A 23485-nucleotide genomic window follows, 5' to 3' on the forward strand; every position below is an offset into this window, starting at 1 on the left:
GAGTCCTCAGGGATGGCCAACTTCAACCTACCACTTGTGGGTAGGGGAAGCAATGTTCAGAAAGATCAAGTGACTTGCCCCAAATTGTTTAGTTAAGATAATGTCACCAGTTCCACCTGACCTCAGAATCCAAACTCTTCTCATTATTAAGAGAAGGCACTGGTAGATACTGGGCCACAGAGATGTCCCAGGGAAACCGGGCCTCCTGGGAGAACAAAGCAAAACAAGCCAGAGCCAGTTCTAGAGCCAACCACATCTTTATTAGTCTCTGCAGCTGAGCCAATGGAGCCCCGTCTACAGGGGACATTAGTGAGCTACTCTGGCTACTGGGCATGGATGCTAGCTAGCATTTCTACTGGCAATTGGGATTGGGTGGAGGAAGAGACTGGAAGGGACCAAATGGGCAGACTGTTGGGCCACCTTCAGGCAGGCACATGGGGAGCTTCCCAGAATGGTATAAAGATGTGTCAGTCCCAGAGGGAAACACTGCTATCTCCCCAGAGTGAAAGATCAGACAAAGCCTGAGATGGGGACAGTCACAGCAATGGACAGAGCTCCTGGGATCAGAAAGGCATTTCCTAATGGAGGCAACTTTCTAAGGCTGGAGCTCCCAAACAGAGCTCACCTGACCCCCAACCGGGAGCCCCCAGGTTCAGTTCAATTGTTGTCATGGGGAACAGGGAACCCAGGAAGATGGTACTAGGAAGGATGGAGCTGAACTCAGAGTATTTGGGGTAAGGATATGTCAGTACTAACAATACAGGCAAAATATTCATCATAGGTGCAATCCTGAAACTTCACTCCATAAAAAGGTCACATCTCCCATTTACCTAGCAACAGCCTGGAGGCCCATCATGATCTGACCCAGCCCAACTGATCTCCCCTTCGGACATGCCATGACATTCAGGGCTCTAAACTAGTCAACAAGAGCACTCACAATCCACCCGCTTTGCTCCCTGCCCCTACACTTGTCAAAAGACACAACTGCAGTTTTAACACAACGTGTTTGTTTACTTCTGTTTTCCCACTAGGCCTGGATCTGCCCCTAAAGAGAGCAGAGCGTGCAACACGCGTTCTCTTTCCAGCACCTGAAGAACTTGAATCCAAATGAAAGTTATATTACTGTCTTCGTGTGGTTAGATGAAATATAGGTGTCTATAAGGGATTTCTGGGGTGTCTAGCAGTAGAACCACGTTTGTGCTGAAGATGTTAACTTCTTCCGATGGGTGGGCATGGGGTGAGGGTAAGGAGTGGGAGGGATGGTCCAAGCCCAAAAAGGGCTAAAGGAGAGGAAAGGGCTCATTTGGCTTGGAGGGTAGAGGGTGGGGTCCAGGAGGAAAAGGGGTTTAGCGGTCTAGGCGCAGGGTCCAGCGCTCCAGTCCCATGACTCAGAACCAGCAGGGCGACCACATAAGTGAGCCCAGTGCGGCGCCGGTGGCGGCTCCGGCAAGCATGCCCATGGCCAGCGGGGCGCCAGCACTGTAGCAGGGATCCTCCCGCACTATTACGTGCGTCACGCCGGGGCCTGCGGAGACAGCCGGTGAGTATCAGCGACTTAGGAGAAACCAGTCATCTTCATTCCCTTTCTGCGTGACTCCAGCCCAACCCAGTATTAAGGCACTGAATCCATACTCCCCAGTCAGAGAAACTAAGGCCTTGACGAGGTAAGGGATCCACACTACCACTTCCCTCCCGGGTCTGCCACGGACGTTCGGTAACTTTGGGGCCTGGGCGGGGCGGACCTCTAAACACACCACACTGCACCTATGGGCGACTGCGGTTCCCAAGTTAGCCACCAGGCGTCGCTACGAGCTCAGGAAAGATTGCTGGGAAACCAAACTGAGTAAGTGCGAGCTTGGAGGCTTCTCTGCAGCCTCGAGCACTATTTTTAGCTCTCGAGCTGTTAGGAGTTTGCGGAGTTCCTGCCTGAGAAAATACGTAAACACTAAAAGGGTGAGGCTGGTCCTGACTGCCAATGACTCGTGGACGGGACCTGGCATTGGACTGAGAGGCAGGCTGCGGATAGGGGGACCGTGAAGGGGCTGGGCTTAAAGGGTGAGGGAAAGCTTACCTGCGTAGGGCGGCCCGTAGTAGCTGCGGACATACGTGGCCTCATGCGCGTTGGGAGGCACCACCTCGTAGTAGTCTTGGTACGGGCTGTAGACGCGCACCTAGAGAGTCCAACCCGGTCAACTGCCCAGGAACTCCCTGGTCTGGATTTGGTCCCCAGTCCCCTTGCTACCTAAGTTTAGAAATGGGCCCCCAGGCACCAGCCAGCTCCTGGAAAGGTCCCACTTCTCCACAAAGTCCATGGTCTTTTTTGTTTGCTGGTTGGTTGGTTTGTTGCTGGGGATTGAACTCAAAGGCCACACTCCCACCCCTCTTCTGTATTTTATTTAGAGACAGGGTCTCCCTGAGTTGCTTAGCCCCTTGCCTTTGCTGAAGTTGGCTTTGAACTCGTGATCCTCCTGTCTCAGCCTCCCAAACTACTGGGATTACAGACGTGTGCCATCGCGCAGGGCCTCCATAGTCTTTTGTATTCTAAAAATTCAGCCCTTAGATCCAGCTCCCAGTGATGATGCCTTTTCTCACTCTGGTCTCCTACCTTGCTAGAGAAAATTTTCTATGATTCCCAACTTCCCTTCACAGGTAGCAAAGGTAGACTTTGCTAATTAATAAGTGTATAATGGTCTCACTTAAAACCCAATTGATTTCTCCCCTGGTCATAGGGTGGGAATATGGCCAAGTCCCAGGCTGAAAATAAAGAGGGGTTAGGGAGAAAAAGAGGAAAAGGAAGGGTAGGAATGAGAGGTAACCAAAGTAACTGTTATCGAGCATCTACTGTGTACCAGGCCCTGGGAGAGGTATTCACCTGTGCTACCACCTCAAATCCTTAAGATGAGTATTATTATCTCTCTACCACACAGATCTGAGGACCCAGGTTCAGAGAATGATCAGTGTTCTCTGCAGAATGTACTCATTGCCCGCCCCCATCCCCCAGATTCTTCCCAACCCTTCAAAACCTAGCTCAAAAGCCACCCACTTCAGAAACCCCTCCTAGTCCTGAATTCACTGTGGACCTTGCTTGTGCCTCTCATTATCATTTCTCTTGGCCTTTTCTACCTGCACTCCAAATGTGAGCTACCTGTGAGCAAGAACTCATTAATTTTGCTAGACCAGCAGGGTTCTAGCACGTGTCAGGAACCAAAAAATAAATGCTGGGTTAAATGGAAGTTCCCAGTCCAAGAGGGAGCAGACCTGAGGAAGGGGTAGGGTCCCCTTCTCCCCTTTTCTCCTGGATCGTTTTCTTAAACCCCTTTCATCCTATACTTCTATCTCATGGGGCTTCACACCTGAATGGTCCCACTCCCTTTAGAAGTCAAAGTGTCTCAAACTCCATTAACTTGGAGTGACTGCAGCATTTCACCATGCACCACACCTGTTCCTCTCCCAACATATGTTTTTCTCTAAGAATGCCATCAACACACACACAAACAAAGAATTTAGGTTGGCACCCTTGTCTTCACACACTTGTCTTGCTTGTCACTTCAGCCACTAGGTCTCATGATTTGATCTTCTAAATATGCTCTTCTGTCCATCCTCTTGGCCAATGTCAAGAGAATAAGCCATTAGCACACTGATTTCAAGTCTCCATGCCATTTCCCCCTAATAAGGATGACTTCTCACCTTTTCTCATTCAACTACCAAATTTGCGTTTCAGATTCAACTCAGGTATTGTTCTCCTTGAACTTCAGTTTCTGTTGTGGTCTCATCTAGACACCCAGGTAGCTCTTGGACTTCTCTCTCAGCGATCAACGATAAAGCCTTGTTTGTATCCTTGTGTTGGTCTCTCTCACAAGACTTGTAGACCCCTCAGGTTCCAATCAGTAATATGGTAAGTGCCTAATAAATGTTTAATGACCTTAGCACAAGTGAATCAAATACAGATGGGAGGGGCTGGGGTTGTGGCTCAGTGGTAGAGCGTTCACCTCTCATGTGCAAGACCCTGGGTTCGATCCTCAGCACCACATAAAAATAAGTAAGTGAAATAAAGGTATTGTGTCCATCTACAACTAAAAAAAAATAAATATTCAAAAAAAATACAGATGGGAACTAAGGTCACCCAACTCTGAAACTCTGAGTTGAGGTTTAAGTTAGGGAGAACAAATGGTGCCTGGGCAATGCAGGGGGCTCAGACAAGCATGTTGTAGGTCCTCAGGCTCAATTAACTGCTGGTTGTGTTCCCTCCCCAAGGGCTTTCTGGATGAGGTAGCCAGGATCTGGGCTTCATGCCCAAAAGGGGCTGGCGGGACTTAAGCACTCAGATCCAATTTTACTGTTTGAGAAACTGAAATCCAAAGTTTCCACTTGCTCTGCAGTTGTGGTGAGCCAGTAGCCTTGTGAGGCCCTGACGAGGGTGGAAAACACCACCTCATGTCCCTCTGGGGCACCTGTTTCTACCCTCCAGGTCTGGGAGGCCCAGAAGTAAACTCATGTAGATCACCTGGCAATAGGCAACCTGAAAGCTTAATCTCTGATTCTCCCCCTCTTCTGGAGGCCCCACCACTTACATAGGAAGGGAAGAGTTGGTCTGTCGGGGCCACACACAAATAACTTCCTTTTCTCCAATAAACTTATACTAAGGTTTACAGTCTTTTAAATCCTATTTTTTTTAGGCATTGCCACTTTAAACAAAGTTAGTACCCTAGGCCATGCATGGAGAATACCTCAGAATGAAAAGCTAGAGTCAGGTGCAGTAGTACACACCTGCAATCCCAGCTATCCAGGAGGCTGAGATAGGAGGATGGCAAGTTGGAGTCCAGACTGAGCAACTTAGCAAGACCCTTTCTCAAAATAAAATGAAAGGGGCTGTAGATGTTATTCAGTGGTAGGGTACTTGCCTAGCATGCATGAGCCCCTGGGTTCAAACACCTGGAACCCCCCCAAAAAAGGGAAGGGGTCTAGGAGTCCCAGGCATGTCATTGATGAATTGAGTAATGCTGATCTAGCTAAGTAACCCTCAGAACTTCAGCTTCCTCGTCTGCAAACAGTCTTTCCCACACTGCCAACTCCCAAGGAACTGTGAGAATCCAGCAGAGCCACATCTATTAGGCAACCATGTGGCCCGAGCTCTTCTAGGCTCAGAAGTCATGCACGTCAGGATCCCCAGGAACAATCAGTGTGATATATGTTTGTGTTTTGCTGTGGATTGACTCAGGGCCTTATGCATGCTAGGTGAGCATGTTAGCCCAGAAATCTATAGTTTAAAAAATTCACTCCTGAGGCTAGGGATGTAATTCAGTGGTAAAGTGCTTGCCTAGCATGCCTAAGGCCCTGGGTTGATCCCCAGCACTGCAAAAAATAAAGTTAAATCTATAAACACTACAGATTTCCTATGCCCCACCCCAGACCTATGAAATTAGAGCATCCAGAGGTAACATTTTAATATCTGTTGTTGTTTTAAGTCCCTAAGAAATTCTAACACACAGCCTCACTGAGCACCACTGAGCAAGAAGAGTTCATAGTCAACTGTAAGACTACAGACACTCTACTCAAGCCCCACTGCCACCTATCCCATCCTGGCTGGACCTGTATTGAGCACTGGGGACAGAAGCGGTTCAAGCCCAAGTCCTGATTCCAAGAAACATTCAGGGAGAGGAGAGGCAGACCCAGACTAAACTATAATAGGTGGTAATAATGCCATACTGAGGCCTGGCCCTGCCCTTCCCTCCTTCCTCCCTCCCTCCCTCCCTCCCTTCCTTTCTTCCTTCCTTCCTTCCTTCCTCCTTCCTTCCTTCTTTCATTCACTTGTCCCATGAGCATACTCTGAGACCTATTTCTGCTAGACCCTCATGTACTAGGAATGTTCAGAATAAACTGTCCACATCACTGAGCACATCTCACTGAGGAGGTGGCAGCATCTGAGGTGGGTCTTTAAGGATGAGCACCAGTTTGTAGGTGAATGAGAAAACTAGGCGTCTTGGTGGCAGAGAGAATGGCATTTGTGGTGCGGGAAAAGGAGAAAGCAGGAGTGGCTGGGGCAGAGGGCACAGCAGAGCACAGGGATGAGGGGAGGTAGCAGGTGAGACTAGCTACATTCTACAGGCCTTAAAAACCAGGCCGGGGTGGGTATCCAATGAGTGTGTGTGAGAGGGAAGAGCGGTGACTGGGACTGTTTTGGAGAGGCTCATCCTGGTGTCCAGAGTGGAGGCAGGGAGGGCTAGCCAGCACTTACCCAGATTCGCCTCTCAACCTTACAGGGATTCCACGATCGGGTCACACACCTGACCTTGGGGCAAACCCGGCGGCTCCTGAGTGGGACGGGGGCTCCAGCTGGGGCCTGCTCAAGCCACAGAAACCCAAGAAGGGGGAGGGACATAGGTGTCAGAGGCCCTCTATGCCTGGAGAGATTGAGCTCTTAGCAGGCCCTACCAGTGCTCTCTGCCAGCTGGGCTGGGGCAAGGAGGTATCCTCTTCCTTTTCAGCCCAAGGTAAGGAGGAGAGACGCAGAGAGGGATTGGTGACTGCAGACTCTTTCTAGCCCGCCTTCACCTCTCGAATGCAGCTGGTTCTCCCAGTCTCCAGGTAGGAGAGGGCAGCTCAGCTCTCAAGTGTCCTCAGCTCTCATCTACCTGGCCCCCTTCACCACCACCACCCCCGCCTGGCCCTTGGCTGTTTCTGTCCCCAGGTTCTGTGTTCCCTGGTACATCCAGGTCAGGGACTCCTCCTGGAGTCTTCCTCCAGAGTGGGGCATGAACCTGTAGCATATGGAGGTCACACCTGCATAAGCACAAGGACAGAAAAAGCCCACAGACATGAATGCACACAAACAAAGCAGACACAGGTACAAAATCATTGACACACACACCTACTCTAAGCGGGGGCCCAGAGATGTGTGTGTGTGGAGCAGAATGAAGTAGGATCAAGGGTGGGGCACAGAGAAGTGGTCAGCAGAGCAGCAGAAGGGTGGACAGATAGAAAAGGGCCAAGGCAGCTTCATAGAGTCAGAGTGCAGAACGGTCAATCCTCACCTTCCATGGAACTGAGTAGCCCTATTCGAGGGCTTTGGAGCTCAGAGTCCTGTGAGCCCGACCTGCGGACCACTGTTCCAGCCTCCTCACTCCTGGCTTCCTCCAATCCTGGAAGCCTGAGTCTATTCCCCAAAGTCTAACAGCCCTCTCTACATAATGTCCCTTATTGTTCCCACAACCCTCAAGAAAAGTCCAGTTTGAGGTCCTTTGTGACGGGGTCTCAGAGGTAATCTCTCCCATGTCATTCCCTCCATGCTAAGCCACCCAACAGGCCAGACTCTGGGCCCTCTGCCACATGCCTGTGCACACACTCGCACACATCCCTGCCTTTACTCTGGCAGCTCCTTCTGCAGATGACAGCCTCCTCTCAAAACACAGGCTCGTCACTGAATTAAGACCTAGACTTTGGACATGACACTTTTTTGTCTCTGGACCTCAGCTTCCCTATATGTAAAATGCAACTGATGCTATCAACACCCAGGCTCTCCCCACCCCTCTTCCAGGGCTGTGGGAGGATGAATTGGCGTAACTGGGTGCTCAGCACAATGCCTAGCCCCCGAGGGGGTTTCTACATGCATCCCAGGCTCCTTTGCTCTTTCCCAGTAGACTTTCTCTCTAGATGACAGCAGGCTCCATTATGCCACAAATAGAAGGAGCAAGCATAGATTCTGGAATCTGACAGGCAGGAATAGAGGTCATGCTGGGCCTTGGCAGCTCTTTAAACTCACGTCTCCATCAGTCACTAAGCTCTTTTGACTGCATTTCCTAAATATGTCCTGTAATCATCAGCCTGTCTCTGCCAGTGAGGCCTCCATCCAGAACTGTTGCCTGAACACTGTCCTGGCCTCCAAGCTGGTCCCTAGGCACCCACACTACAATTCATTCCCTAACTACCAGCCAGACTCTCATTAAAAATCCAAGTCTGTCCAGGTGCCTTGGTGCATGCCTGTAATCCCAGCAGTTTAGGAGTCAATTTAGCAAGGCCCTAAGCAATTCAGCAATGTTCTTCTTCTTCTTCTTCTTTTTGATATATACATATTTTTTAGTTGTAGATGGTCACAATACCTTTATTTTATTTATTTTTATGTAATGCTGAGGATTGAACCCAGTGCCTCTCAAGTGCTAGTAAGCGCTCTACCACTGAGCCAAAACCCCAGCCCCAGCAGCTGTAATCCCACCTGTAATCCCAGCAGCTCAGGAGGGTGAGGCAGGAGTCAGCCTCAGCAAAAGCGAGGTGCTAGGCTGGGGCTGTAGCTCAGTGGCAGAGCACTTGCTTTGCATGTGTGAGGCACTGGTTTTGATCCTTAGCACTGCATAAAAATAAATAAAATAAAGGCATGCTATCCATCTACAACTAAAAAAAAAAAAAAAAACAAGGTGCTAAGCAACTCAGTGAGACCCTGTTTCTAAAATAAAATACAGAGGGCTGGGGATGTGGCTCAAGTGGTAGCGCGCTTGCCTGGCGTGTGTGCGGCCTGGGTTCGATCCTCGGCACCACATACCAACAGAGATGTTGTGTCCACCGAAAACTAAAAAATAAATATTAAAAAAAAAAATTCTCTCTCACTCTCTCTCCTCTCTCACTCTCTCTTTAAAAAAATAAAATAAAATACAAAATAGGGCTGAGAATGTAGGTCAGTAGTCAAGGGCTCCTGAGTTCAATCCCTGGTACCAAAAAAAAAAAAAAAAAAGAATTAAAAAAAAAAAGGCTTGGGGATGTGGCTCAGTGGTAAATTGCCCCTTGGTTAAATTCCCAGTAATTAAAAAAAAAAAAAATCCAAGTCTGGCCAGGCATGGTAGTGTACACCTGTAATCCCAGCCACTCGGGAGGCTAGGGCAGGAAGATCACAAGTTCAAGGTCAACCTCAGCAACTCAGTGAGACCCTGTCTCAAAAAATAAAATGGGCTGGATATGTAATTCTGATCTAATCATGCCATCCCTTTGTTTACAAATTTCCGATGGCTTCCTGATGCTCTTAGCAGAAACCAGCATCCTTAACACTACCCACAAAGCCTGGTCCTGCCAACTATCCTTTCTAACTGCCCCCCTCCTGAGCTCCAGTCACCTCAGCCATTTTTCCTTTCTGTTGCTCTACCTGCCACAATCTTAACCCCTCTCAAGCCTTTGCACAGCCATCTACCATGGATGGATCAACCATCTGATTCATCTACCTGGAAAGCTGTTCCCTTCACTACATCCCCACACTGTTTACCTGGTCAATTTCTGTTTATCCTTCGGGTCTCAGCTTAAGCCTTATCTGAATTCCCACCTGGATCAGGCCACCAAAGAGTCAAGAGCAGTTACCACTATTGCAATGAAATCATTAACTAACTAATCAGTTGTTTTACATCTGACTCCTCACTAGGCTGAGTCCAGGAGGACAGGGCCCACATCCCCTCAGTTCATTTCTGATCCCTGGCACTTGTCACAGCACCTAGAACATAGTAGAAACTCAGTGAATATTTATTATACAGAATGAATGAAACTCAGTCTATATCTGCAGAAACAATAATCCCAGGTAGCAAGGTTGACCTCACAGGACTATTGTATTTGGAATTAGACCTAAATCACACCTGGAACATAATAGTTGCTCGATAAAAGTTCCTTTCCCCTAGCTCACATGCCACCCCCTCCTCCAAGTCTTCATGGAGGCTTTTTTTTTTTTTTTTTTTTAGAACACCCTTGGTCTTCATGGAGGCTTCTCTCCCTCTCTCCTCTGAGTTACCAGCTGGCTGTCTTTCCTCTTTTTCCATGTGGGACTCAGGGAATCTGAGTCTGCCCAGGCATAGGAGCACTAGATTGAGAACTTGCTGACAGGCGGAGACCGAGTCTGAATCACCCATGATTCTATGGCACATGGGGCTGGGAAGGAGGGAGAGAAAATGGGGCTCACCGGAGTAGAGTTCGCCTCCAGCAATGCCGTCTTCCATGCTCTGCAAAGCAAACCCCCAAGACCATGAGGTGATAGTTTGAAAGAAGGGGGTTCAGACCTTCACATTCTAGACTTTTCCTCTCTAACTCTCTAACACCAGTCTCATGAAAAGGAGTCAGATCCGTTTGACTCCTTCAGGTAGACAAGAGTGATCCTCCCCTGCCCCTGTCACATGGATGGACCCTTAGTTAGGCTAATTCATTCTTAGAACACAGTCCCCTCCCCTCTAGAAGTTCCAGTTTTTCCATAGATACAGTGGACTTAGGGGGGTCTCTTAAGGGACTTACGATTCTGACATGCCCAGGCGGGTGCTCTAGCTGCGGCCCACCTCCACATAGCAATCCTACAAACACAGCTCTCCAGAGCTCTGACCCTTGGGAATGCCCAGTGGACACCAGACAATTGGGCCTTTGTTGGTTGCCATGGCACCTGGCTGGGGTGGACAAGGCAGCTCTATGTTGTGTGCCTGGAGCTCAGCTTCCCCCACTCCCACACACCCATCTCTTTACTCTCCCCCCAGCACAAAGGCTAACCCCCTCAGCCTGAGGGGAGGAAGGCAAGGAATGTGAGGGAACAGATGGTACCCAAGGACACCTCCAGGCTCAGTGTGGATATGCATCTGACATTGGGGTTCCCTTGCCTGGCACACAGGCAGGTTTGGGTCTACCCTTCAGATCTCAGTCCCCATGTCAGGGCATCTGCTCAGAAAGGAGTAGGAGGCAGCATCCTTTTTCAGATGCCATTGGCTTTGTTTGCTCTTTTATATCCCCCCAACTGAAGACTCCCCTCAGAAGCTGCTGCATACATTCTGAATGCCCGGGGACCATGCACCTGAGGCAGGTGTGCACACCTCTGCCTCCACACTTTGAGCTCATAGATCATGTGAGGAGCCCACTGCTTACCATACCAACCATCATCATCTATCTCCCTGCTGCCCAGCCTCCATGACGCCATCTTACTGGTCTCAGACCCTCTTCCTACTGTTGGGGAACTGGAAGGCCCAAGAAGAAGGGGGTGTCTGGTTGCATTCCCTAAGATTCTATCGCATCCTCTCCCAAGAGCTACTCACACAGCATCATCCCTAGTCTCTGCGCACAGGTGCAGGCGGGAGCCCTCCCGCAGGTTCACGGTCAGCAGGCCATCTCGGCTCCGGCCCTCTGGGGGCTGTATATCTGGAAGCAGACAAACACTGGTGGACTTTCCACAGGTATAGGTCCCAGATCCCCCCAGAAACTAGGAACAAGAACAGGAACTGATTGGTCTTTTCTACCCTCCTCTGATCCCCATACTTTCTGAGGATTCTGCTGTACTTTTCAAACCCTTTCAACCAACCCACATTACCAGCTTCCTTATGAACATCTCCCAGTATTCTCTGTTATAATTGTGGCCTAAACCTTGGTTGAAGAATTTAGAGATTAGCCAAATTAGTGTGACTCTTAGCCAGTCACTTAACTTCTCTGAGTCTCCTTATTTCATCTAGTTCATGTCTGACTTGTCTCTGCAACTGGCACAGAGTAGGAACTTGACAAAGCAGTAATTTCTTACTTCACCTCTAACTGAAGTGGGGTTGACAAAGGCCCAGAAGCAGTGTCAGTGGGAGCCTTCTGAAAGCTACAAAGAGGCTTCCAATTGCTGGTGTTCTCAGAAACAGTGGAAGGACTCTCCCCTGGACACAATGCCATAGAGGAAGGGCTTCTACTCACCATGACACTCTTGGCCGATCTTTATGTCACGGACATTGAACTGGATGAGCACACGGTCTTCCTCGTCCTGCGCTGTCTCATCATGGTAGTAGCCCAGCGTCCCATCCAGCCATAGTGCAAACCAGTTTCGCTTCCAGCGCCGGAGGATGGAGCCTGCGTGATATTCCAGACCCACCCGGCGAACTAATCCCAGAGCCTGCTGGGGGCAAGAGCCCCAGATGGGCTCCCAGAATCCCCTCAGTCCTAGCCCTCAGTATGTTATCCTCTTAACCCCTTTCTTGTATATCCACCTCTAAAATGGGCACAGGGTCCCTTTCTGTCTTGTTCAACACCTTTCTCTCACTGGCCCATACCTTACCAACATCTCCTTACCCTAAGCCTCTCTCTTCTCTCCTATCTTGGCTTGTATGATAGTCATTTGTGTCATGTCGGCCTCTTCTACCAGACTGGGGAGGCCACAGCTACCCACACAGATCATAGAACTAGCAGAACCTGTGTTTAGTGTTTGCCAAATTGAATGGGCAGGGGGCATGGGGTGTGGGGGTCTTGGTCCCAGGGGTTCCCAGGATAGCTCTTGTTCAGATCAAAAATCCGGTCAGAGACAGGTCTGAAAGCCTGAAACCACTATAGCTTCAGATATTTTGCAACTGGAATCGTAACAGGAAAGAGCAGACATAAGACGGCTTCTCAGAGCTTTGTGGATTTCAAAGCAGAAATATTTTCCTTTTGTTCTGGGACTTGTTTGTGTTCCAGCCTTGGATTGGGCTGCTGAGGACACACAGAGGGTCAAACTCAGTCTGTGTCCTGAGGAGCTCACACTCTAGGGCCAGTATGGGGTGGAGGACTGGGAGACCCACAAGTAAAGACAGTTACATTAAAACTCATGGCAGGAACCCGGAAGGGGGCCTCTGAGCCAGGCTGATGCAGTGGCAAGAGTGAGGGTTAGAGGAAAAGTCAGAGAAGGCTCATCAAAGAAAGGGACACCTGGCTGAATGTTGATGATTAATTAGAAGTCTTCCAGGCAGTCAGGAATAGGAGGACACTGGGCAGGGAGAAGAGCATGGACAAGGGAGGAGAGAACTGATTTTCCTGTTGCTGGCCTAACACTGCTTCCCTCACCCCTGCCCGGGAATGAGAAGAGGGATAGAGAAGGGTCTGGCTCAGGATCACTCACTCTGTCTCCACAGCCAGCCGCCCCTCACCAGGGCCATTTCTTCAAAGGGACTTTCCAGGATGGAGTCAGGCGGGACCTGTCAGAGGAACCCAGGCACACAGTCCTCATCAGATTCAGACTCCCTGAAGAACCCCCAATTCTCCTGGGGAACCACCCAGGGAACTTTTAAAGCAGTAAACAAACAAGAGCCAGGCAGCCTCCATCTCCTCCCCATTCTCTACTCCAGCCAGAGAATGAGAGCTCTGTCTGCTGTCCTCGTGGGGTCATCAGGGCTACCACCAGCTATGATATGGCAGGGCAGGAGTGGGGGTAGGGATCAGGAGCCTGGATTCCAGTCTCAACTCCAAATCCTTTGTCAAGTCCCTTGTCCTTGACCTTCCAGGCCAGCCTCAATTTCTATGAAACTGTGTCCCAAGGCAGGTAGAAGTGTGTCTATGAAGCAGGTAGGCGCTGGAGGGAGGAACTCCTAAAACTCAAACAATATTAGAAAATGGGATTCTGAAATGCTAGCAGCACAGAATATCAGAGTCATGGCAATAACTGAGGAAATTTCACAGTAAGAAAAGCCTCCCTCCCAGCTGAACTCCACTGGAGCCACTCACAAAGTGCATAAAATAATACTTTAACAACAGCTATGACTAATGGAGTCCTGTGTGCTAGGTGTACTTCTCTGCTTTCACCTATCATCTCATTTAAGCCTCTTAGCCATCCTTGCTATAATTCCCACTTAAGAGATGAGGAAACTGAGTCCAGTCACTTGCACAGAACCTGTTGATTAGCAGTAAGCACTGAAGCCGGGATCCACACTCAGCAGTCCTGGCTTTTCATTATTAAACCCAGTAGGAGTTTTGAAAACATGCAATGTTCAGGTCAGGCCCCATGACAATTAATCATCAGTTGTGGAAGAGGCAAGCACTGCTAGTCTCTAAAGATTCCGAAGTGATTCCACTGCACAGCAAAGTTTGGGAGTCGCTGTGGGCGACTACCTCACTTTGTCCCCATTGTAACTTTGTTAGGAGTAAAAGGAGTTTTACTCCTTTCGGATGGACAGAGGGGCAGCAAATGACTTAATCCACGTATATGAAAAAACTTGGATTGGAAACCAGGTGCCCTCTGTTCCTAATGGTGAGTTATTTGTGAGCAGGTGTGTCTACCCCGCCCCCACCTGCTCACACCTGTTTCTGCGTAACAAGGGCTGGCACACCTGGGGTGAAGACCTGGCCAGGTCTCTTTTTCTCATACGCTCCCTCCCCTCCAAGCTGACATAGATCAAGAGGCCAGGTGCAAACTCCCTCTCCAGCCCCCCTTGATGCACCCACCTGTCTACACCTGTTGTGGATGCTGCTGCCAAAACCAGCGCTACTCGATGCAGCTGCCACCCAACCCGCTGCGCCTGCGCTTTGTGCGCCTCAGAGAGCCTGGGGCATTTCACTGCCGGGCTTCGCCCAGGGCCTAGAGGCCCCGGGGCCCCGCCCTACAGACCCGCCCCACCCCCAAGGAGGGGGCGTGGCGCTAAGAGGTGATTACCGAAGCATGCTGGGACTTGTAGTTTGCAACCCTGCAGGAGGGCAGGAGATGCTCACATGAGTGGTAGTCCTTTACTAACCCGGCGGGTCTTTTTTTTTTTTTAGAACTGACATTTCTTCTCAAATTTTTTATTCCCTAAATGAAGTAATTAGCTCAATGTATAAAACAAATTTTTTTCTCAGTAAAGGAGCATCTATTACATGCCAAAATTAAAACCCAACTACAAAACTTTTTGACTAATGAAGCCTACACAGTTTTCACCTTAACAAATTTGCTCAATAAGTTGACTAAATTCTAAGATGCTTATAAAAAAAAAAAAAAAAAACATAAATTTTTTTAAATTTTTTTTTTTTATTTTTTTAAAGAAAGGGTCGCGCTCTGTCGCCCAGTCTGGTCGCCAATAATTCCCTTACCTCAACCTCCCAAGTACCTAGGTGTGCGCCAACGCGTCCATTTTATTTTACTAAAACGTTTGTTCACTCGTTAATTGTGTATATTTTCTTCAGTGCTGGGGATCGAACCCAGGGCACGCAACATGCTAGGCACGCGCTGTACCACTGAGTTGTAACCTCAGCCTTTACAACAAATATCCCCCTTCCTTTTTTTTTTGTACTGGGGATTAAACCCAGGAGCTAGAAGAACTCTACAAATGAGCTACATCCTCGGCCCTTTTTTATTTTGAGACACGATATCACAAAGTTGCTGAGGCTGGCCTCAAACTTGTGATCCTCCTGCCTTAGCCTCCCGAGTCGCTGGGATCACAGGTGTGTGCAACACAACTATGCCCAGCTAAAATAATTTTTCTTAAGAATTGGGCTCCGGGGCTGGGGGTTGTGGCTCAACCATAGAGCGCTGGCCTGGCACGTGCGAGGCTCTAGGTTTGACCCTCAGCACCACATAAAAGTAAATAAATAAAAATAAAGGTATTGTGTCCAACTACAACTAAAATTTTAAAAAATAATAATAAAATTAAAAAAATTAAAAAAAAGAATTTGACTCCAGCTGGGTTCCTGGCGCACACCTGTAATCCCAGCGATTCGGGAAGCTGAGGCAGGATGGACGGAAAATACAAGGCCAGCCTGGACGACTTAGTGAGACACTTTCCCAAAATAAAACAAAAGGAGCTGGGAAGCGCTCAGTGCTTGTTACCATGAGGGAGGCCTGGGTTCATTCAATCCCCAATCCCGTCCCCATCATCACACACAGACACAATTCTGTGCATGAACACTGGATGTGTGAGTACAAGGCTATTAAAAAGGATGGCTGTGCCAATTGTATCCTGTGAGCACCCAAGAACAAGGCCATTAAAAAGTTCTGCAGAGGCCAGGCCCCGTGGAGCACGCCTATAATCCTAGCAGCTCCGGAAGCTGAAGCAGGAGGATCAGGAGTTCAAAGTCAGGCTCAGCAATTTAGCCAGACCCTGTCTCTAAATAAAATAGAAACAAGGACTAGGGTGTGGCTCAGTGGTTAAGCGCCACTGTATTCAATCCCCGGTACAAAAAAAAAAAAAAATTCCACAGAGCAAGACCTGCAGTGGTGTGCACCTATATAATCCCAACAATTAGGGAGTCTGAGGCAGGAGAACCACATGAGCCTAGGAGTTCCCAGGCAGGAAAGAAGGAAAGAAAGAAAAGAAATGTTATTAGAAACATTGCAGAGGGCGAGGCTGTGGCTAGTGGTAGAGCCCTAGCCTGGCCCACCTGAGGCACTGGGTTTGATCCTCAGCACCACATAAAAATAAATAAAATAAAAGTATTGTGTCCATCTACAACTAAACATATATGAAATAAAGAATGAAAAAGAAAAGAAAGAAAGAAACATTGCAGAAGCTGCAGCCTCACTTGTCAGAGTCATTCCGGAAGCCAGTCTTTGGCACCTGTGGCTTCCAAAGCTGCCTATGAAGCTCCATCACTGCATGAATGTGCCATTCACAGCAAGGGAGGGAGGCAGGAATTGACTTCCTTAGTCTCACAGGGTTGAACACCCCACCCTAATTTAGACTTGCAGGTGCTGCCCCATCACCTTCACCAAAGCCCACATAAAGAGCTGAGTTTTTAAGTATACTTTTTAAAAATCAATTTTAAAAAATCTGTAAACTAATTTTCTTTAAAAAAAAAAAAAGAAAAAGTAAAGTTTCCAGGAGAAACCAGACTCCAGTTTTGCATGGTTTTTGTTTGTTTGTTTGTTTTTGGTTTTGGTTCTGGGGATTGAATCCAGGAATGATTAACCACTGAGCCATAACCCCAATCCTTTTTTTTTTTTTTTTTAAAGAGAGAGAGAGAGGGAGAGAGAGAAAGAGAGAACTTTAATATTTATTTTTTAGTATTTGGCGGACCCAACATCTTTGTTTGTATGTGGTGCTGAGGATCCAACCCGGGCCGCACGCATGCCAGGCGAGCGCGCTACCGCTTGAGCCACATCCCCAGCCCATACCCCAATCCTTTTTATTTTTTATTCTGAGACTGGGTCTTGCTGAGTTGCTTAGGGCCTCACTAAGTTGCTGATGCTGGCTGTGATCCTCCTGCCTTAGCCTCCAGAGCCACTGGAATTACAGACATTTGCCACCGCCTGGCTTGCATGGTTTTTTGAAGCTTGGTTTTTAGAAAGTACGGCACTGGGCTCCAGGGCAGCCTCTGACATGCCCTTGCCCTCCATTCCTAGTTTATTGTCTCCTGGGGAGACTAAGTGTAAACACACAGTTAAAGCAAAGAATGTGATTTAACAAGGAAAAACAAGAGTCAGTCTTTGACCAAGAGATTGTGGAAGGCATCCCAGTGGAGGTTGAAAGGTCTCAGTGGATGGGTAGTAGCTTTACAGGCTAAACAAGAGTCCATATGAGCTCTGGTCAAAAAGTTCAAGGGTGGCCCGGCACTGTGGCACACACCTGTCATCCCAGTAACTCAGGAGGCTGAGGCAGTAGGATTACAAGTTCAAAGTCAGCCTCAGCCATTTAGTCAAGGCCCTAAGAACTTAGCAAGACCCTGTCTCAAAAAATAAAAAGGGATAGGGATGTGTCTCAGTGGTTAAGTACCCCTGGGTTCGATCCCCAGTACCCTCACCCCCCAAAAAAAAAAGTTCAATTGTGCATTATTTTTAGAAAATAGAAGACAGCGTGGGGGAGCATGGAGAGCAGCAGATGATAAAGCTGCAGAGTTTGCTAGATTATAACATAAAGGCCTTAGATGACAGGCTAAGAGCTTGGATATTATGGCACAGTAGTAACTGCAGCTTGGGAAAGCGTTTCAAGGGTTTAGGTGGTATGATAAATGAGTTGCATTTGGGAAAAGTTCATCTAGAGCACAGTCAAAAATGGATTAGAAATCCAAGAATGGTTGCACATGCTGTAGGTCCACCTATTATGGAGACTGGGGCAGAAGGATGGTTTGAGCTCACAAGTTTAAGATCAGCCAGGGCTATATAGCAAGATCCCAATTCAAAAAATAGAAAGAGAACAAAAAAGATTGGAGAGTTAGAGGGGCCCAGCTCCCAAATGGGGAAGAAGAGTGTTTCTTTGTCTCCTAGGTCTCCCTAGGTCTGCCCCATCCAGGATTATTTCCTTGAATTGCCCGACTTCAAATCCCCACATAGGAGCAGACAAGGCATACCTTCCAGAGATCAGGGATTGCTAGGGTCTGAAAGGCTCCTGGTCCATCCCCTATTTAGGAAGGGCCCACCCCACCCCTGGCCCTCATATTCAAGAAAACTTTCCTTACCGGAGTTGCAGGGCTCATGATTCCCAGGCAGTCAGAGAAGTGTTTCCCAGCAGCTTCTGCACAGGGGCATTTCCCTGAGCGCCTTAGAGATAAGGGGATCAAGAAGGTGCTACCTAGAGGGGCCTGAAGGGGGAGGAAAGGAGGAAGCACACAGATTTAGGGAAAGTCATCTTTCTCTAGTCCTCTCCCCAATCTTCCCGACTGATCTCGGGCTCTGACCCTTAGTGCCTGAACAAGTCATCGGTGATTCGAGATGGTCTCAGCCCTGGGTCGCCAATGTACGGGGGAAGGAGGATATGGGGGGACTGGGGAAGGAGAGCGGCTGGGCCAGTCCTCCACCATCAGTGGGGGATGGGACTAAATCTTCATTCTGCTGCTTGACAGAACCGCGCCCATCACCCAGTCCTGGAAGCTCAGCTTGGCTCCTTAAGCCTCCCTCTTTCCCTCCCGAGTCTCTAATCTTGACCTCGATCCACCCCAGCGCTTCAGCCCTTCGTGCAGTGCGTGCCATGTTGGGAGATTCGCTGTGGTGGATCCTATTAGCCACAGAGCTGATCCCCTCTTAGCAGTCCAGGAACCAGACCTCCCAAACCATGCTGTTTTCCATACCTGTGCCTTTAACTCACTTTCTGATCCTTGGACTGTTCCATCCCAGCCTTTGCCTGGCTAAATTTTCCACTCCCATAGCACAGATGGGAGAAGAAGAAGAGACTGGAAGAGAGCAAAGGAAAGGAGGGAGGAAAACTGGCCTCAGGAATCTGGACCTGGATCCTATTGGTTCCTTTCCTCTTCCTGCTCCCATCCCAGATGGACAACTGGGCAACGGGGCGTCCTTCATCGAGGGGGTAGGGTGGCGATCCATGAAAACATCTTCTAGATTGCATTCTCCAGATTTAGCAACCACATGAAAAGAGAAGATTCTTCAACAGCAGTGAGAAAGACTGAGACCCTTCTAAATGGGAACCAAGAAAGCTGAGCAGATTAAAACCACAAACTCCTGACATCAATTCCAAATCTAAACACAGCCAGTCCTGGCCACTGTCTCTAAAATGTTGCCAATGTCCTCTGTGAGAAACTAATAAGAAGTGTGGACTCTTCAGAAGAGGGTGGGGATGTCTATACACATTGTAACATTTTGCATATAATCCCTGCTACCTGAAGTCATGATTATCACTGTTGGATTGGTTTTTGGTTCTTGGCTTTTTTTTTGGGGGGGGGAGGCTGGGGGGGCAGTGTTACAGGGTTGGGGCCTTCTGGGACACTGAGGCAGTGTGAAGACACCCCCTTCAAACCCCAATTCTTTCTATCAAGTCAGAAAGATTTCAGAGGTGTCCTTCAGATTAACAGGCATGAGTTTATTGAAGGGGAATAAGAAAAAGGAAGGGGGGGCTGGGTTGTGGCTCAGAGGTAGAGCGCTCACCTAACCTGCATGGGGCACTGGGTTTGATCCTCAGCACCACATAAATGTAAAATAAAGACATTGTGGGGCTGGGGATGTGGCTCAAGCGGTAGCACGCTCGCCTGGCATGCGTGCAGCCCGGGTTCGATCCTCAGCACCACATACCAACAAAGATGTTATGTCCGCCAAAAACTAAAAAAAATAAATAATAAATATTTTTTTAAAAAAGGATATTGTGTCCACCTAAAGCTAAAAAATAAACATTAAAAAATAAAATATAGTGTCCACCTAATACTTAAAATTAAATATTAAAAAAGAAAGAAAAAGGAAAGGGGACACTCCCAAGGAAGAGAGTGGGTCCTGTCAGAGTGGAGGGGGACAGTGTACCTCTCCTGCACTCCAGGCTTATCAGGAATCCCAGAGAAGTTTCCAGAGAGCTCCTGCCCAGGTCCACCTCTTGACTTCTGACTGACATTAGACTTTCAAGTCCCCACTGACATGACAATTCTAGGTCACTTTGGCATATGCTGACCAATTCTAATTGGGTTCTTAACCATAAATTCTTACAGACTTTGTGGTTAAGAGGAATTATCCTTATCTCCCAGAGTGTTTCAGGATTTGGTCTGTGAGAAGGGTTTTTTTGGTGAGTGTGTGTGTGTGTGTGTGTGTGTGTGTGTGTGTTAGTCTGTGAGGTTACCCTTGAGGGTAACTTGGATTCCTCTTATCAGCCTTATTTCTGACCTGTGTTTCTCTTGCAGGTAACAGGTAGCTTGCTGAAGAATGTGACATATCCTGTCTATTTAAGCCAGACAGGGCTACAGGTAAATTGTTTTTTGGAAAAGAAAGCAGTGGGGATCAATATAGTGGGCCCATTTTATAGAATTAGTCCTTTAACTTTATGTTCCCACCATTGTATCTGTCTGTCTCCTATGGGGGGGGGGTGTTTTTGTACTAGAGATTGAACCTGGGAGTGCTTTATCACTTTTTATATTAATTTTGAGACAGGGTCTCACTAAGTAGCTGAGGGTCTTGCTAAATTGCTGAGGTTGGTCTTGAATTTGTGATATTTTTGCCTCAGCCCCAAATTGCTGAGATTATGGAGTTGCACTACCATGCCAGCTACTGGGCCATTTTTAACCTCACTGTGTAGATAGTGAAAAGGGTGGATGTACCAATGATGCTATAGGGTGGCTCTGTCGTCCACCCTGGGAGGAAAGAGGCTGGGTCTACCTCTCTGGAGAGCCCTGACTAATTCAGGAAGAGGAATGAACTCCCCAGTTGAGTCTATTTCAAATGCCAGATTTGGAAATGAAGGAGGAAAGCCTGAGAGCCAAGGAGAGGGTCTGTAGAACCTCCTGTCTCAGGGAAACAGCACTCCACGCCAGGAGATGGGAGGTCGCAAGTTCCTTTTGAAAAAACACACCATCTGGATCATCAGATGTACAGGGAGCCACTTCTAGAATCTTGAGCAGTGACTAACTGTTCCCATCATTCTTTGTCTGTCTCTGTGATCTGTTGAGATGAAGAGGTTTCTCTCAGCCTCCTGCCCTCCCAACCAATGATCCTGAGCTTTTGGTTCAAGGGCGATAAGTTGGCTTTGAGAACAAATGATTTTTTTCCATCTTTGCTTCAAGGTCCTTGGCTTGCTTTCAGAAGGCCTTCAGCTTTGTGTCATTTTCTTCAAAACTTTCCTCCTCTCACTCCAACTAATAATCTTTCTGGAAAGATCATTCCTCAAGAGAATCCATTTCTTTCTCTTGACAAAGTTCAGTCATTTCATTTCCTCTCTCTCCTGAAAATTTTGATCTTCACTTTCAATCAAGGTTTGCTCAGCCCAAAGACTTTTTAGATGATCTGTCTTGTCAGTTTTTCTGTTTTCTTTAGTAATGTCAATGTAGAATTGATTTTTTTCTCCAACTTTGGTGTTTAAGTGCACACTTGTTTTATCTGCAATCAGTTGCCTCCTGGCTGCTCTCATCTGGTCATAAAAAATTATCTCCAGATCCTGATTCCAAGTTACTATCCATATTCTCTTGTCTAAGGGAAATTATCAAGTCTTTCACCATTTTTGTTTCTCTCTCTCTCTCTCTCTCTCTCTCTCTCTGTGTGTGTGTGTGTGTGTGTGTGTGTGTGTTTGGTAGTACTTGGGATTGAACACAAGGCTTTGCCCATGCTAAGCAAGAGCTCTGTCATAAGCTACATCTGCAATCTGGGCCTTCCATCAGTAGCCAGCACTCCTGCAGAGATTTGACCTGACTCTTCCCATGTGCCCCAGAGTTCTATAGGAAAGTACTAAGTCTTCTCCTGTTCCCTGTAATGATTGTTTGATTTTGCTTTCCCCATTTGTTTCATCAGTTTGTTTTCTGGTTCTAGAGACGGGATCTTCTAGCACAAGAGAGAGCAGTTCATCTTGATCTGAATATTTTCCTTTTCCCATTTGGATTGCTCTTAAACATAAGATGCAGCAAACTGGGGAATTAGATATGTCCAGGGCAGGAGGCTTGTCTAGGTTTTTATCTGCTTTTGCAGCAGGGAGGAATTTGATTTTACTAGGACTAGTGCTGAATTAAGAATGGTGTGTTCTTGACTCTCAGTACAGAAAAAAATCTATATTTTTTTCATTGACTGAAAAATTCTGCCCAAAACCAAGAGCACTATTAACACATATTAACTATTTCTCACGGATGCCCTGGAGAGTGAGACTTTCTCACATTGCCAGTTACTTCTGCGTTGAACTCTGAAGTGTCTCCCAAGTCCCTTCACAATACAGATTCCTGGCAGGATGAAGCACCTCCCAGGTACCTAGGCAACACAGAGCAGCCTGCTGTTGCCAAGTCCTGCTGGGCCAAGACACATTGAGGCAGACACCGAGCTAGATTACATCTAGAACCAAATCGATGCCTGGTAACCAAGCTGACCTAAATGGAGAAGGGGGGGTAGATGGAGTTGGGGTGGGGGAGGGGAGCAAGGGAGGGGTCAGGTGGGCAAGACTGATCCAACAAAGAATTTACATATGTGCAATTTCTCCATGGCTGTTGCTTTTCTATATTTGAATATCTCCTTCTATGACCTTAGAGGACTCTCTCTAGCGGCCTATACATGGAACAAGGCCCATCCTGTAGTCACTGGACCTCTTTATCCCCATATTGATAGGGCCCAGGGCAAGACCTGGCACAGAGGACGTGCTCAGTGCTCCACAGGTTTGGAGAAAAAAAAAATGAATGAGAGAGTGAATGAAGGAGGAACAAAGCCATCACGTTCCATTCGAGTTGATTTACATAAACGGCTCTGCTGGCTTAGCAGATGGCTCCATTAAGAAAGCTTTAAGAAACTCCTTTCAGACCTCAGTGCAGGATTGTGGACAGAAGTGGAAACGGCAGCTGCTCTGGCTTGGGTCCCCACCCTCCCCCACTTCAACTCCTGCCCTGCCAAATCCACTATGAGATTTCAAGCAGGTTGCCTAGTCTCCCTTAGTCTCCCTCCCTCCTGTAGAGGTGGGGAGAGCACCGTCCAGGTCTCATAATTGTTGTGAGGATTAACATGAGGGTGGGCGTAGGCCTGGCAAGTGAGGGGCTGCATACATTTTAGTGAAGTTCTTGATTGAATCTTAGAAGGTATTAGCAACTCCTCCTGCTAATCAAGTATTTGGTTATTCCACCCAGGATTAGCAAGAGCATTAAGAGATAAAGTTCTTTTTACTGTTAACTAGTACGTCTAGAAAACAAAATATTCTACAAAACCCACTAGAATTAATAAGAAGAATTGGCAAGATAACTATACATATAAAGGAAATATATAAAGCTTTTATTTTATTTTTGGTACTGGGGATTGAACCAAATCCCCAGCCCCCCCCCCTTTTAAAGTTCTTTAAAAAAACAAAACAAAACAAAACTTTATTTTTTTGTGTATGGTCCTGAGGATCAAACCCAGTGCCTCACACATGGCTCTACCCCTGAGCCACAACTCCAGCCCATCCCCAGACACCCTTTTTTAAAAATGTATTTT

The 23485-nt window shown here is 47.7% G+C and overlaps 1 protein-coding gene across 1 annotated transcript; it reads right to left on the minus strand.

The window, feature by feature from the left end:
* Positions 1-238: 238 nt before the first annotated feature.
* On the minus strand, positions 239-14318 carry PLEKHB1 (pleckstrin homology domain containing B1). Its single transcript, XM_081275755.1, has 7 exons — positions 14161-14318; positions 12842-12917; positions 11668-11820; positions 11034-11136; positions 9926-9965; positions 2072-2171; positions 239-1525 (listed from the first exon to the last, which is right to left on the minus strand). The coding sequence occupies exons 2-7, from the start codon at positions 12876-12878 to the stop codon at positions 1389-1391; spliced, it is 570 nt and encodes a 189-aa protein (XP_081131881.1). The 5' UTR covers positions 12879-12917; positions 14161-14318; the 3' UTR covers positions 239-1388.
* Positions 14319-23485: the final 9167 nt, after the last annotated feature.

This window comes from Spermophilus citellus (genome assembly GCF_964194105.1).
Source record: "Spermophilus citellus genome assembly, chromosome: 2".
NCBI lineage: Eukaryota > Metazoa > Chordata > Mammalia > Rodentia > Sciuridae > Spermophilus > Spermophilus citellus.

Bases quoted from the DNA above. Each gene is read 5' to 3' on its own strand.
- PLEKHB1 (XM_081275755.1), bottom strand. From the start codon at position 12,878: ATGGCCCTGGTGAGGGGCGGCTGGCTGTGGAGACAGA. The intron at 11,821-12,841 runs GTGAGTGATCCT...AATATCACGCAG, and splicing joins CGGCTGGCTGTGGAGACAGA to GCTCCATCCTCCGGCGCTGG. The intron at 2,172-9,925 runs GTGAGCCCCATT...TGGACTCTCTAG, and splicing joins TGGAGGCGAACTCTACTCCG to GTGCGCGTCTACAGCCCGTA.